This window comes from Pyrgilauda ruficollis, unplaced genomic scaffold (assembly GCF_017590135.1).
Source record: "Pyrgilauda ruficollis isolate IOZ18807 unplaced genomic scaffold, ASM1759013v1 scaffold4, whole genome shotgun sequence".
NCBI classification, from domain to species: domain Eukaryota; kingdom Metazoa; phylum Chordata; class Aves; order Passeriformes; family Passeridae; genus Pyrgilauda; species Pyrgilauda ruficollis.
This window is the reverse complement of record NW_024525489.1, coordinates 5,471,457-5,488,863: the sequence shown is the minus strand read 5'-3', so window position 1 is coordinate 5,488,863 and position 17,407 is coordinate 5,471,457. Positions and strand designations below refer to the sequence as shown.

General features: G+C 35.8%; 1 protein-coding gene across 1 annotated transcript in view; it reads right to left on the bottom strand.

The window, feature by feature from the left end:
* The window catches only part of MTA3 (metastasis associated 1 family member 3), a 133,625-nt gene extending 116,444 nt beyond the window's left edge, over window positions 1-17,181 (bottom strand). Inside the window, exons 1-3 of the mRNA XM_041477090.1 lie at window positions 17,166-17,181; window positions 15,977-16,044; window positions 14,024-14,117 (exon numbers count right to left, since the gene is read on the bottom strand). Of these exons, the coding sequence (XP_041333024.1) occupies window positions 14,024-14,117; window positions 15,977-16,044; window positions 17,166-17,181 (178 nt within the window). The remainder of the gene's footprint in view (window positions 1-14,023; window positions 14,118-15,976; window positions 16,045-17,165) is intronic.
* Window positions 17,182-17,407: the final 226 nt, after the last annotated feature.

The window sequence follows — 17,407 nt, the reverse complement described above, 5'->3', positions numbered from 1 at the left end:
TTCAACAGTGGCACAGACCAATGCTAGATGAAAACAGCAGAGTACCCAAGGCTAGAGTGCATTAACTTCCTACCTTAACTGCTTCAAACCACACCTCAGCTTCGCTGCATCCAGCTCATGCAAGTATTCAAATCACCAAAAACAACATTTGTGGAGTTACAGCCATTTTATTAAAATATTCACTGTTTATTAAAATACTTTTAAAGTTGTATTAGATCAGTATGTGATCAGAATTTCATATTCAAAGAAAGTCTCACTTTTAGAAAACTTTACAAACTTTCTTCCTTTCCTGTACACCTTTTTCTTCGACACTCAGCCTAAAAAATAAGTACATTTCAGGTATCAGCAACATTTTCAAACCTACAGATAAAAAGCTGGGAATGCTGAAGAGAAGCAAGTTTACCACACATCAAAGGAAAGGTGGCTGTGCATAAGTCTATTTAAGCTTACATGGTTGTAGCAAAAACTTCAAATGCACATTTGGTAGTTAGATGCTACAGCAGTAACAATTATAAATATAGATTTTGGGGGAGAGTAAATCTAATTACTGCCAAAATTCATACAAAAGAAAAACAGTAAATCTAACCATCTGAACAGCTTTATTCAGACTGTGAATGAAGAGCTCTCTCAGGTTAGCAGTTGGCCAATTTGCTAATCTGCATGAGGCTTCTTGCCACGTTTCATTGTACTAACTTAGTTGTGGTATTTAATCCCCTAAAGCTATAGTAAGGCCGTTTAATCAACTTTGTGAGCTAGACTATGCATGGTTACACTTTCAATTTGAGTGAGGAAGTGTTTCCCAAAGCTGAATTAATTAGCTTTAGTTATACCACGTCTGCTGCAATGTTCAGATGACTTAGAATGTCTAACATCAATTTGGTATTTGCTGTTACTTTCAGATAGGATAAGAAATCCAAAGAACAGTTTGCATGTATTATAAGTCATGTAAATAGCATATTGCTATCTAAAGCATGAATCTGAGCAATTTTGCAGGTAGGGAAAAAAGAAGTGATCGCTTATGTTTACAGGGAACAGGTCTACTTTAATTCCTGCTGGATAGCATGGATATTCACGTGGCCTCTAAGGGATTATCCAGTTTTCCTACACAATTATCCAGGTGATCCTCCCACACTACCTCATCATTATTTTTTCTAAGGAAGGTCACAAAACAAAGAAATAACTACTGTGTAGCCATTAAGAACTAATATGCCACATCTACTGTCCAATAATAAAAATTATTTCCAAAAGAATGCAAAATGGTTTCTTGGGTACTTCCAAGTAGCATGTTACGATAACAATTTCCAGGACACCAGTCAGTCATAAGCAATTGGACAACCATATCACATTTATCATGGGCCTGTTGAGAAAATATTTTATAGAAACCATCACACCTTTCATTAGCAGAAAAGTTCACCTTCCCAAACTTGATGGTTGGGGGTTATTTGATAGCTGGTTCTGGAGATTTTTGAGAGCTAGGAGCTTGTGGGTGGAAAGCAAGGAAGGATTACCTCCCTAAGTACTATGAATCATGATGTGCTACATTAATAAATAGATCCTAATAAATTAAATATAACATGAATAAATGCAAAAGCAAGCACAATAGCTCTTTAACCATTTTTCAGTGCTGCAAGCTAGTTTGTAACACTACAGAACAGAAGGGTCCCACAGAAGCATGAGAACAGTAACATGCACCTATAGGCAATGGTGAAAAATCTGGTTTATATATCATAAACCTCAACTAGATGTTCCCCCTTTTACCTGATTTCTGTATCACCTATTCAAATGCAAATTCTCCCAAATGAGAAAAATATCCTGTTACAAGGCTCAGGTTGTGTTTGGTCATGTGTACATCTGTATCAACTGCAGCAAGCTGCTGCAGGATGTGAGAAGCAACAGTCCTGGGTGGTGTTTCTTTGAGCAGCTCATTAGGAACAGCAAGCAGCAGAGTCAAAACTGTGCCATGGACACCGCTATTTGCAACATGATGAACATCCAATTACTGGTTACATCCAGCTCATCAGCTGAATCAGAAGTCAATTAGTGTTTTTTCCAAAATGTACATATGTTTGGAGCTATGTGGGAAAGAAAGGAAATTTTAGTTCTACCCTCAAACCCAGGCTGGCAGACCATCATGAGCAAAAGGGCACATGGTTAATCTGACAGCACCCAAGAAATAATTTTTAAATCCATCATGTGGCTCAAGAAATACAAAGGCTACCTGCAACACTGCCATGTAACCTGCATGAATAATTATTACACCTGATTTTAAGAAAAGGGAGATTTGTAAACTCAATTTTCCTGAGATAGCAGCTATTAATAATTTTTCCCGTCACTAAGATTTTCACCATTTTTCTGTAATGCTCCTGCTCATACCTTGTTTTAAACAAGATTGTCTTTCCTTTAGCATAGGCAACAGGTCTGCTTGATCTAGTTGGTTAACAAGCTGCATGGTTGTCTCTCCTTAAGAAAATGCAGTGTTAATATATAAAAAATATTAAATGCAGCATGAGAAGAACTAAGCACACAAAAAATGTGCTCTTATGTTTTCTGTAAGAATTCAAAGTACATGTTTAAGATATATACTGACATTTTCATGCACTGTTTGACAATAACCACAGAGTTTCAGAGACCTAAACTGCTTTTCTAACATTCAGTTCACATCCTCAAAAGCTGATAAACAACTTTTCAAAATTTGTTGGCAGAGATGAAAAGGCACAGATTGTACAAGAACTCTCCTACCCCTACTCAGAGTGGCATATGATTCTGCTTATAAAACACAAATTATTTATCTTCTACAGCATTTTCTTACAGAAAGGCTGAATTTTGTTGGATTTTTTTTTTTTTTCAGGAAGGAAAGAAGAAGTAGGGAGAAAATAACAAGAAAGAAAAGGGGAAAAAAGAGAAAGAAAATAAAAGGATTTGTATATCCTGTTCTTGGGTAAACTCAATCAAGACACATTAAGGCTTTAGGTGTGGAATTAGGAAATGAGAAGAATATTATCTAAGAGAATGCCTGCTCCATGCCAACATGGTAAGAAAGCTTTTCTCTCTATAGACCTGACAAGACAACCAGGAAGAAGAGTTCATTCCCTCTGATAGTCTGTGTAAGACTTAAAGATTATTTTTAAGATTATTTTTTAGATTATTTTTTTCCATCTTTTTTCCATCAACTATGTTAGAGATTTACCTTCCAGGATACATTATTTCCTTAATGCCTGTACAGAGACAATGAGATTGTAATTTACAGGAAGCATACATATGACCTGAGAAAAGTGTAAAGAGATATGAATACATGTATTACTTTAAATTATTAAAGCCTTTTAATTTATTCATTCTGAAGCCAGATGGAAAAACAAAACAAAACAAAAAAACAGTGTAGGAATAACATCACCTTGCATTAGCTATTCAAATTTTAATACATATGTCATTCCCAAGTAAACCAACAAAGTTTTTCTTCTACTTTCAGTACTTTGCTTTGTAGACAACATGTCCAAATACCATTTTTGTTGCATCAAGTAAAATATCAAAAATCTTCACTTATTCATTGCATACATGGTAAATCTTCAGTATTCTGTTTCTGGGGTTTTTTTCCTCTTATTAAAAACAAAATTAAAAATTAAAAGAAAGGGGAGAGCATTATAAAGGTAGATGAAGCTAGCCCCCATTTGAAGGCAAATGTAAATATAAAATCTGTCCATATATCAAAGCCTTTTTTACTGTATAATACTTGGCAACTGAGTCCCTGGCCTCTTGAGGGCCTACTGAGAATAACTGCATCGGGATTTCACTCCTGACAGCAGCATCAGTCAAAGGATCTGCCTAAAGGAAGTGCCACATAGCAACGGGCCACAGTACCTGGTAGGGTCTAGGTTACAGGACACTGACTCTGCCAACACTATTTCTACTCTGGTTTAAGCCAAAACAAGGCTGCACTTTTAACACAGGAAACTGAAACATGACTCCCTTCATCATTGCATATCACTGTCACAATCCTACACAAAACAAGAACAAATTAAAAATTAAATCTATCATTCTGCATACCAAAAATGGGAAGATAGCTAAGTTAGTTGTGCTGGTTTTAGATAGATGTTTAACCTGTTGTACAAGTAGAAAAGGCACATGTACTCACACAACCCCTGGATATATGCATATATAGTGCTCTATGCATAGCCCAGCAACTCTGCAACCTGCACACAGACATCTTATGTACTGTGATTAATCCTCATACAGGTTTTGGATTCAGGCAGTTGGTGACAGTCAAAATGAACTACCTAGCTCCCTGAAGTCTTTTAGGAATTTGATAATGTAGAAAAGGCTTTTACTGAAAAAAATTGTGCTTTTTACCATTCAAACTTTTTTTGCTCATGCAAGTGACATATTCTACATCAGTACAAAACAATCTCTCTGCAAGGATCACAGAATCATTTGTTGCATATATAGCCAGAAGCAAAGCAGATTCACACTACAAATCTTCACTTGATCAAAGAGGGTTACAAACAGTAGCTGAGGTAAAAATCAAAATATTGATCAAACAGACAAACTGCACTGCAAAATAGCACAGCCACTCCAGCCACCCACTCCGTGTGGTTTGGGGCATGACAAACTCAACATATTTGCTAACTTTGAGTCCTGTTACTTGTGCAGACTACCTTTAACAGAAAGAGAGTTTACAGACAAATCACATGGCTACTTCACACATTCATCTTATCTGCTACTTCTACCTAGTCCATAATACCTCACACCATATATATATACACACACACACACAGAGCACTGCACGAATCAGGTTAGGTAGGAAGCACTACACTCATTCTCACACAGAGCTCTCACACAGAGCTAAAAAGCTCCACCTCCACCTGCACGTGTGCAGTTACAGGTATGCATGAGTATTACCAAAGGTAACTATTGCATACTCCATTTCACTGCAGAATACAGACATTCAAGAATTACTGCTGGTAAGCCTTTAAATCATGAGACCTGATTCCCAAATCACACATTTAATTGCCACTGCATGATGGGAAAGTCTTTCTATATTAATAGTGAGTTTACATCATTCAAATTTATAAATTATATAAACTGCTGATTGAATTAGACTATCAGAGAACTCTTTGAAGATGCAAAATGCATCTCTTATTGGAGCTTTACAGATAGATAACCTAGCAATATTTTTGTAGTCTAAAATTTATGCCTCAGGTGCTTTGGTACAGTGTGGGTGCACCAGTAAGAAAGTGGGAAAAGTCACTTAAAATTAGGAGCCAAGGGAAAACAAAAAGAAGTAGAACCATTTGAGAATATGGAAATCTACTTATCTTCATGAGACAAAAAGTTATGATCAATAATATCAATTTAAATACTACAAGTATTTTAAGGTTACCAAGAAAATTTCCCTGCACAATTAAGAAACATGAAAGAGGCAGGAAAGCATCTGAGAGAAAAGTTAAATGTTTTCCACAAATCAAAAGAAACCCTGAACAAGTACAGTAACAACAGCATGTGTATTTAAACTTGACCGTGAGGAAATGAGTCCTAAGGAACACAGGGAAATAGGGGAATGCACAATGCTTTGGCAATTTTCTGTGAATACCCTCTCCTTCTAAAGACTCAAATATGAAAAATTTATTTTGGGAGTAGAGCTCAAAAAAGTGACACCTTTTGTACCCTACTGAGTTCTTTACCAGGGAAACTTACTAAATAAATACTTCTGGTATTTAAATAATAAAAATAAAAACTGAGCTTCATATATCTTATAAACAGTTTTAAGCACAAACATGAACTGATACTTTACAGCTTTCCACTCTTTACAGCAAATTCACAGAATTAATCCAGATTTTAGGTTTAGTTTGTTTTTACATTCAGAGAAATTGGCAGCAATGTATTCAAGCCTCTTAAATTCTGTGTTCAGAAAACAGGATTGTTGAATTTGAAAGAAAATTAACCTCCACACGCTTGCCCAAAATTATAAGTTTATACTTTGTAGGTGTAAAGATGAAGCTAGCAGTTACTAGCTAGCAAAAATTCAGTCCATGCAAAAATTCAGATGTAGTTGTACAAATTGTACAGAATGGACAATTTTTTACATGCAAAGAAGCCATGCATGATCCAAACACAGATCACACTTACACAGGTGAAAAAAAATATGTTTATACAAGTTTTCCATAAGAGCTAAGAACTAAAATTATGAACTTAGTTGTAAATCCATTCATCCATTAGGAGAAGATCATTAACATTCACAATCTAACAAGCCATTCTGCACCAAAGGAGGAGCCTGAACAGACACAGAAGTTAATAATTCTACAAGATGCTTGGGGCTGACAGTAAACTTGTTAATGAGACAATATAACTACTAATTCTAAATGTCAGTCACAAAAAGAATACTCAGATATTGTCAGAAGCAAAACACTCCTCATTACTGGTTCTTTATTGCTTTCCCTGTTGAGGAGAGAAAACATTCACAAGTTCTTGAACAAAAATCAAATGAAGAAAACACATAATTTATGACACTACCCAAGGCACCCTTGAAAAGAATAATTGGGAGCCTTGAGACAAGTTTTTCCTTGGCGACAAGGAAGTAGTTTTCAACAGGGCTTGCTGTATTTCAGCAAGTTCTGAATTTTCTCCCCTCTTTTCAAATAAAATACAACTGATCACATTCTCTTGGGTAAATGAAGGAAAACTTGATGTTCCCTTGTCTCAGGAGATCAAAGAGATCATGTGTTCCTCATAAAAAACCCCAAGCTCATTTTCAGTGAAAATTATAGTTAGACTAATATAAGTGCCTTAGCATAGAAGCTACTCTGCCACTGATTAAAGACTTTGTTATCTGTATCATCCTTAAATAGTCCTCCTAGGGCGTGTCTCTCCCACGTCACAGACTTCAGGATTTCCAGAAGCAACACAACATAACTGAATTTGTTACTGCTTCATTTACATGTCTCTATCAGATAACTGTAAATAATAGTAACATGTAAAATTCCAACAAAAGCAACTTTGGAACTGATACACCCAAATTTCCTGGCTTACTATATTTGGTTTTGTCTCCATTCACCAACCCAAGAGCTTTCTGATGAGCCGCTCACAGACAGGGACTTCTGAAAAATGCCTTGTCCTCAAAGAGAAGAGGGCAACTATGTGAGATCAAAACTAATTTTCTTCTAATTCTTGGGGGTGTGTGTGTGTGTGTACAGAGATGCCAGAGCCAGGGACACTAAGCTGCAAACAAAACACCAGTTTATATTTACAGAAGCCTTGAGATTAACAAGGCAGTATCTCACTGAACCAGTTACACGAGTCTGCTCACCCACTCCTCAGGCATATCTGGCAGCCAAGCCTTCTTCCTTATATAAATTCAAGAGACCCTCCTACCTTTCATTCCCAGCTCTGTCTTTCCAGGCCTTAGCTCCTTTTTCTCCTATCCAATGGAAAAATGGTGTCTTTCATCACAAGGTGATATCAACAGATCTCTTAACAGCAAGCAAGAAAGGTCTTCTCACCAAGCGCAATTGAAAAAAATCAACTGTAACCTAACAGAAAACTTTCCAAAAACCACAAAATTCCAGGGAAGTGTTATTTACACTACTGTAAGAGGCACAAATCAATTGAGCTCTTAAGCTCTGAAGACTTATTTTGGTTTTTTTGTTCACCAACATGATCATAAGCAAGACCAAAAAAGTATTCACCATGGAGTTGGTTTTTTCTTGTTTGGATTTTTTTTTTAAGAGAAACTATGAATTATTTCAACATTTAAAATTATCAAGACAGAGAAAATTGATTGTATGCAGTAGAAGAATTAATATTTGTCTCTTGGGTTCATTTCACCAAGGGTACTTCTAACTGAACGAAGGCTGCAAAGTCAACAGGTATCAAGGGAAGTAGTGAAATCAAAAAAAAAAAGACAATTTAAGATTTCAAATAAAATCTCCAATCAAAACATACTTTTTATTCTAAGACATTATGTGACTTGAATTAGGTAACAGGAAAAGTCATCTTAAAGTGATTTTTCAGAAAAGGGACTGTGGTTAAAGAAACATTGTATGCTTTATGAAAACCTGTTTAGTTTGATGTACAAGAACTACTACGATGAAAAAGAAACAGAACCAAAGAAAAAAAAATTACCAAGTTTCTTGTTGTGTTACAATCTGATTGGAGAAAAATAGTCCAGCTATAGTACTTTATAAATGTTTTGAATTCTACTGAGTCAAATATGTGACTGAGATAACAGAACACTGAAGACCACAAGGTGTTTTAGACATTTTACTCTGGAGCCCTTTCCTCAACCCCAAGGGTCTTCACAGCCCTTTTCATACAACTTTTTTCATACTACTTTTTAAATTTTTTTTTTTTTAATTGCTGTAGAGGGCAGGAATAATTCTTGTGTTTTTCCTGGAGCTGAGTATTAAGAACACCACTATGCAACAGGAACCATATGTTGAAAACCCTGATGACACATGAAAAGGAATTCACATTTCAGTTTTGTGTATCTTTGGGAACATCAATGAGTAATCTGTTAAACACTACTGCTCAAGTTAAGCTCATTTTCTTACATGATATCTGCTACCCTGCTGCTCTACTACATAAAATGTTTCTCAAAAATCATGTGGAATATTAACAGCTTCATTCTCTCTGATGCATCTGGAGTATTGGCAGTTAACATAGACAAAATGCAAAATAATCCTCCCCTCAAATACAAAGCACCATTAAGTGAAATTAAGAAGGCTCAGCAGCAGCTAAACTGCTCTGCAAGATCAAGCCATTTTCAGGAATGCTGGAACATTCTTGATATTGTATAGAAAATAAACTATGAGTGTTTGTAAGGCACTTTGAGCTCTTTTAATGGCAACTATAAAAAACATATTGGCATATTAAATATTTTTCACCAACTTTAATAAGAACTTCTAATAGGAGCATTGCTTTACAGGCAAAAAAATGAAGTACAGAGAAAATACTGGATTTGTTTCTGATTGCAAAACATCAAAGTCATAGAAAGGTAAGAACTGAGTGCAGACTCCAACATCTGATGATAAAGTTCAGTGGGCACGGCAGGGCTCAGTTAAAGACTGGATCTTGGAGGTCTTTTCCAACCTAATGATTGTCTAACCAGGAATCCCTAGCAGGACTCTTCTCCTCATAGATATCTATCATATACAAAAATTCTGTAGCAGAAGCAGAAACACCATTTTACAAAGCAATGTGACACGAAACATGACTGATCAAGAGCAAAAGAATAAAAGTTTTAAAAATGTGCAACAAGAAGTAAAGCCAGTAAGTGATGTTTAAAAAGAAAGACTGAGATTGAACATTATTTTTTGTCAGCTTCTGTAATCTAGAAAAATTTCATTTTACCTTTCATCTCAGTCAATGAAACAAATATCTCTGAGGTTTTTTTTTTTTTTTTAATTGAGTACTGTCTCATTCACAAAGAATATAAATTCTGTTAATGAGAAAAAATTCATTCTGCACGAGCTTTATCACAGGCCCAGGAATATTCTTGGCATTTAGTCAGCATCTTAGCACACCTAAATGAAACAAATCTTCTTTAATAAATCAGAAGATGATGGACTCCAACAACAGCAATTTTTTTTAATATCCTCACCAGATGGTTGACTAGGCAAAAGCTGGCTGAGGAGTTGCAATAAGAGAATGACTTCAGACATAGTATTACATGATAACACATGATCAGATAAAGAACTTAAAGTGCAAGGAACTGCAAAAAATGGCATCATGCACTTAGGTCACCCCACTCAGCTTCAACAAAGTAGTAGTGAATAAACCTCAAATATGGTATGGTTCTTGGAATGGTCCCTGTGCAGGGCCAGGAGTTGGACCCAATTATCTTCATGTGTCCCTTGTAATACAGGATACTCCATGATTCTTTGCAATCTATTGCAAAAGAAGGAAATAAGAACTTGAGCCCTTCGCTGTAACCCAAAACCAGTGCTGGTACAAAGCTGACACAGTCTCCTCTCCACAGCTATTAAAACCTTGCCCTAAAATACTTACATTAATTCTACTGAAGATAAAGAATCATCTACATTTTATAGATTCAGCTACAGCTGGCAATTTCTCAATCACACCATTTAGTTAGGAAACATCTCTGTGCCACCCTTTTTTATGTTTGCTTCACCCATTTTAATGAGCTGAGTGTTTCTGTCCCATCTCTTCAAGTTCACTCGCTTATGCACTCGGATATCTGTTGCAATATCTCTCTTGTACTGCCTGCCATCCTCTACTCATCTCTCTTCCTTCTATTCCCTTCACAGTAGGCCTTACTCTGCTGCTGGTCAATTCTTTCATGCCAAGAAAGGAACAGCCCCCTCCCAGTGACCCTATGGTGATGACTACAACCTAAGTGAGTTAACACCCCAAAAACAACAACCTGGTGAGTGTTAACATCCCAAAAGAACTCTCTTACTAAGCTCAGGAGGCTGCACAGGACCACGATGATGATCCTGGACAATATTTTGGTTTGTATTTCAAGCTGACCTTACCATAAACTCTACTTAATAGTAACATAAATCAACAGTGAAAAAAGTCCTCAAGTGCCCATAAAACATTCCAGATCCCTGGATTTAAGTGGCTACAGTCAGCTTCTAGAACTATTCCCAGACCTAAGCTGATGCCATGCATGATGCTGGCAGACAAATAAAAATTTCCTTAATTAAATTCCACTTGAAACACCAGGGAAAGAAAGAAGGCAATACAATTTCCTCACAGATTAGTGACATTCTTTGAAAACAAGGGAACTACTCTGTATCTGAGTATTTTAGAATGGCCTAAGGAAAATTTTATTTCCCCCCTCAATTTGTTACAATACCTTGAAACATTTTGGAAGACAACTTGAAACAAAAGCAAACAAACAAAAAATTCCCAACCAAATTTTAAAACCCAAACAAACAACAAAAAAATCCAAGCAAACAAAAAACCAAACCAAATTTAAAAAAAAAAAAAAAAAAAAAAAAAAAAAAAAAAACCAACAAAAAACACCCTAGGAAACCAATATACCAACTCCTTACCAGTGATAAAGTCACAGATCAACTTTATTCCATGTTTCCCAAAGGTTCTTTAGAATAATTCAGAAACTTTCTCAAGTTACTGAAAATTTCTTTTTAAAGTTTCAAAATATTTTCTTACAAAGCTTTTTTCTTCTTTTAGTAAATGGGACCATAGCTACATCTCAAAATGTAACCTTCAGAAATTGATGTGTCAGTCAGAAAAACCCCAACCCCCACTGTTGTGGTGCACCAGTTTAGTTGTTTTCTTGCACTGGGTGATCGGGAATTTGCACAGAATAGTTTTGCATTGCACTGTATAGCTTATGTTATATCATGTGGTTTGTTACCCCGTCTCCCCATCACATGGTCTTTCCCTCACCTGTCCCAGTACCCCCTGGTGGTCTCTCCCCTGGGTTACCCCTCCCCTCACCACTCCTCACTGGTGTTCCATTGGCTGTGGACCTCTCCCTCTGTCCCCATCTTGGGGACACGAAGGAACACCCTCTTTTTCTCCCATGGGTTTGTCCACCTGATGTGTGTCTTGGAATAAAGGACAACGTTTCCCACGTGGAGGAGAGCGCTTCTCTAATCTTTTACCTTCGCCTATGAAGTATCGTGTGGGCAAGGGTCCATAGCTAGCTGGAGTGGACCCCAACAGCCCAGGTAACATGATTCTTCACCCCACCTGCTAAAATCTTGAGAAATGCATAACTCAGACCAGTTTTTCTCAATCAAAAATAACTAAAAAATGCTAGCAATAGAAAATATCATTGGAAAAGATAAAGCAGATCTTATACTTAAAAGACTTCTCCAAAGAGGCACACAGGAGAAATCAGTGGCTGAACTGGAGTTACCATTCCTTAAGAGACTTGTATCTTTTAACATTATTTTATACCAAACCAGGTAGAAGTGTTGATGCATCAACATGTTTAGCTATATAAAACATTTCCAAAACACGCAATTCATAAATATACAAATATTTTGTTTACACACACCATATTTTTAAACAGAACACTGTGTTATTCCAGAATGAAAGCCTTTAAATTGAACTGACATTTAACTACATCTGCTCTGTGAGCTATAGGAAGCTCTGGGTGAGCAATCCTTCGCTGTGTGCTGTCCCCTGTAACTGTAACAAACATCTCCTAAGAGAACTTGGCACTACAGATTGGTCAGAACAGACACATTGTGTCCAGAGAAAATGTTCATAGAGAAACATAATTCACAAGAGCGCTGGGTTAGAGGGCTCGGAACCTGTGAGACACAGGCATTCTAAAGATGTTTGTTGAATCAGCTGGAAATCACATTTGTTTCCTCACTACAAAACCACAAGAGAATCCCAAATGAGAAAACACCATGGAAGACTCCACGGCACTCCTAGTGACACCAACAAACCCCTAGTAGGCTACAGGAGAAGAGCAACAGACCATCAACAAATCCTTTCTTTCAAAGTGCTGACAAAATGGCAATCTAAAACTCACAAAGGAAGTAGAAAAATCTTACTTTTCCAGATTGAGTGATATCCACAGGACTAACATACCCTTTTCTAAAAAATAAGCCAACTAAAAAAAAAAAAAAAATTACAAACTTCATGTCTTAAAAAATCAATTTTTTTAAAAAAACAAGTACTTCCAGAAAAGTTATCATTTTCTTACTTTCTTGCCCCCTCCATTAGAAAAGAAAAACAAAAAAAAGTGCTAGAAAGTTTAGTGAAGCTCACCTAAATTTCTATATTTCTATACATTTCAGCAGAAAGAACTCAAAAGACTAATGATTGTGGGGGCTGATGATCCTAAATAGGTCACAGATAACTATAGAGTGTACCCAACTATATAAGAAAACATTAAATCATTTTCTTAGTACATAAGCAAGATGTATTGTCTTCCTATAAAAACCAAGCCAGTACTTCATATTATATACTCACTTCATATTATATATCCCCACTTCTCTACGGCCAATAAAAGAATAAAACAAAAGCCAAAGGTTGGCAATTTCTCTTCACTCACCATACCTGGATGAGTAAAATTACCAGAGTTGGACATTAAACCAATTGCAGGGTATTTTTTAAGCACCTAATTACACCATCATATATCTACATAAAAAGGTTGGCATTATCTAATGTCTTTCAAGAGATTCATCCCAATAAATTAGAGATTTATAACCCCTACATATCTTACTCACAGATTCATTTTGAAAACTCAAGCATCATACACAATCAAAATGGTATTTAGTAGCATGTGGCAAGAAATTTACGGGATGTTGACACACTTCACATTTCAGTTATTTACAAACATGACCAGAGTGTTTTGCAAATTACTGTTTTCATCTCAGATTTTTAGGTTCTGAATTATATTTTAAGAATCGAATTTTTTTCTCTTCAGAATTTTATTTTTCATCAAAGAGTTATGGAACATTATGATATTTCATTTGTATACCAAATGGCAGATACAAAAAAAGTTTAGATTCATGTTGAAAAATGTGGATTTTTTTCACCTATTACCACTTGTTTTTTTGGAAAAAAAAAAAGAGAAAAAAGAAAAAACCCAACCCCCCTATTTTTTTACTAGTATTTACATTTAGCATAAACGCACATAACAGCTCTTTTACACTCTCCAGTAATTTTCAGTCTCCAATGATACATTTCATTCTTTACATTAAGCAGTACATGTTTATGTCTAACTCAAAAAAGTCACATCAAATAATCACAAGTGCTCTTAAGCTTAAATTAACTTACAACCAAGAATTGCTTTTGACACAAAAAAAAAGAAATGCAGCTGTATCTTCCAGATAAAAAGATACATTTTTTTTTCCCAGATGTACAGTCTCAACCACATGGATACAGCTAAATTTAATTCCCAGAAGCAACTAATAGGAGCAGGAGAATATCAGATAATACTAAGCAACCAAATGGATATTAATAAATGCCTAACACAAATATATATTTCACATGCCAAAAAAACGCTGAAATTTTAAGCAGTTGCAGAAATTGAGGTGGCTGTGTTAGTAAGGAAAAATGCCCTACACCATCTACTTACTAGCATGCTTATCTGCGAGCATTATAAGGCTGTTAGAAATATCTCTTCGCCTGTAAAAACACACCACTTTCGCTTCCACGTTCCCATTGGCAGTCTACAAAAGAAAGACAAAATCAAGTCAGGATGTATCCCTCCTTAGCTGAGTAATACAAATTCAATGCTCTCTGCTTGGAGTGTTCCCTCACATCGGTTGTTCTCACATGATCAGTCAAGCTGAAATCAACAGAATTACTCCAATAAATAAAATCTTCTTGACAGAGGCCAGTACCAATTTCAGACCAGACAAGAGGATTAACTACAATTATTGAGTCCTCAGAATTTATATTTTGTTCAGGTGGTCAGAGGTGCAATGCCAGTATCATGCTAACATAAGAATCCTTCAGAAATATTAGAATCTTGTGAACGTTTCTTTATAATCCAGCTTTAGACAGAAATGTATATTTCAAAGTACTCTAGCATTTTTTCAGAATCTCATTTAATATAACATTTGTTGAAAAAGCCTTTTTGACTTTTTATTTGAAAATTAATAAAATTAAAATCTTATTTGATTTATTTTTTGAGGTTTATTTGAAAAAAGTCACAACAGCTCTTAAAATAAAAGAGCTATTTAGTTCAGTGTTGTTTTCATGACTCATTATGGGGGCTATGATCTTCTATAAAGAATTCACTAATATTTGAAGAACTGTATCCTCCTCCTTGAAGGGTACAAAAATACTTTTTTACTTTGAGTTACTTATTTAATACTAAAAAGTATAATGTTTTGATAAAGTTTCTTACAAAAAAAATTATTGTCCCTGGTGGAACAATAATCAAAGCATTTCATTACATATTTACATAACATCTCCACATTCGCTCGATACCTTTAACACATGAAAGCAAACCATTCACATTCAAGATGTCTGGACTACAACCTTCAACCTCTCTTAAAAAAAAAAAAAAATCAATACATGACTATTTTACCCTGCACAAGCAAGATTAAATTATAGCAGCACAGTTTAAAGATAATAAACATTGCATTCAATACATGATTGGAATCACGTCAATTACTGTGAATAAAAAATTTTCTTATCCAATAAAAGTCAAAAATTATTTGCCATGCACAAGTTCAGTGGATGTTGTGTTGGACAGCACTAACAGTTAATGTGGTTGATGTCTGCTATGGCATAGTGTTGTGTTTCATTAATAAGAAGAAAACCACTTGCAGGTCACCGATTTTTTCATTTACTTTCTAACCACTGGGGAAAAAATACCTTAATCATTACTTATATCATGATGGACATTTTAACAATTAACTTTTGATGTAGCACATCAGCAAGTTTTAATACTGCTTGAGGGAAAAGTAAAAAAATAACGCACATAGAAACTCCACGCTATTCTTAGTAGTGTCAGAGTGAAGAAAAATAATCATGCTTTCCCCAAAATGATAGTCAATGGAGCCTCCATTTTTTAGAAAAATACACTCAGGATAAAGACAGAGAACACAGTCTGTACTTTATTCAAAAGCCCATTCTTCATTCACAGCTGCCAATGGGCAGAGCAATAAACAGCCACGGAAGTCACATATTCTGTCATTTGATCACTGCAAAGTCTCGCTGGTACCTTCCAACTCTTCAGATGTCTATCTAAAAGCAGACACATTACATGATAGCTGTCATTCCAGATGGATTCACAGTGTCATCGCCAGCCAGAAAATTAAATTCATTCATTTCTCCAAGAATTCATAGAATTTGTCAGAAAATTTTTGCAGCAGAGTAATCCTGTTCAACAGGAATGAGCAACTGGGTGTTTCCTTAGGTAACAAGGCAGAATTAGAGGATATCACATAGCAAGTTTTCAGTAACCACCAGAAACCCCTACTACAGTAGAAATCTTAAGGGATAGAAATAATTCTCAGGTTTTAACAACCACACTGACCGTTGCCAAAGGTTAAGAAAGAGTCTTAGATATTTGTACCTTGTTAAGTTCTTCAATTCTCCTAATGAGATATGGATTGCTGGAAGAATTTTCAAAATAAACATAATCTGCAAGGAAAAAAGCGAAAGTCACTGAAATACCAAAAGTTATGTAAAGACATATCATTATTAGTGCAAAAATTTTCTTAGAAACCTAGAAGTTTTCAAAGGGCTGAGATTTCTTCATAAATGTTGGGACTGTGATGCATTTCTACACTGAAATTTAATATAATTTCTTCCTAAATTCTGCTTTTAACTGCACTACACCTGATTTAACAACCACGCTGAAAAAAAGTTAAATGCTTTGTGTTGAAGTTTACACTGTAATCCAGTAATCCACACACTTCATAAATCTTGACAGGGAAAGAGCAACTTCTCACAATCAGTTAGGCATGATTTAAGAACCGAGCACCTCAGTGAGTTTCTGTATTATGGAGATTAACACTTCTGTAAGAGATGACACGTCATATTTATTATCAGGTGCTGTGGCAGTACAGTTGTCCCAATAAGTAATGTATGTTTTATGATATGTTTATGTATGTTTGCTCTTGTTGCTATCCCTGCCCAGTAGGATGCAAACTATATTAAGCAGGAATTGTCATGAAATTAGCAAGGATCTTGCAGGACAAAGTCTGTTTCAGCGTCATTAATATAAAAATATTTTCACAGTTTATGGAAATTTACTCATATCCTGAAAGCTGCTCCCATGAAACATACAAAGAATTGACAAGCAGCACATTTCCTTCAATAGTTTTCTGAAAACTTGCTTTTGTCCAATGAAAAAGTACCCATCAAATGTCAACCACACTTTAAATTTGATGTTGGATTTCTGCACCATGCACCTTGCAAACTTTATTTTTAAAAATTGGATGAGAAACTATAACAACGACTAAAAGTCTTCTGCAACACTTTGACACTACAATACAATGAAAAGGAACTTCAGGTAGTTCTAATGAAAGAATATGATCTTTGTATAGTGTTCACGATTGCTCATTAAGATTACAACGAAAAAAAAGAGAATTGGTGTCCTAAGAGGTAAACCCTACCCACCACCTGCTAAGAGAAGGATTACTTTCATGAGTAAAGGCTGATGGGACTACAATCTAAGTGTCCTAATGAGAGAGCGTGCAGATGTAAGATTTGTGGCTCGATCAGCATATCTCAAAACATGAAAAGAAAGGGATTCAAACCATTATCACACTTCATTTCCACGCATCCTCCCTCTCAGTTCTGTGTGTTGAGAGAGCAGAAGGATGGAGCGATTTTTGAGCACCCAGTACCGCACACCTAACTTGAGCGGTGCACCTGAGGCACAGCACTGGGCACAGTGCCACATTCGCTCCCTCCGTGAGCGAGCGAAAGTTATCCGTGTCATTTTCGACAGGCTCGGGGTGGGAAGACAAACGTTTGCCGTGTTCTTCGCCGCCTAAAT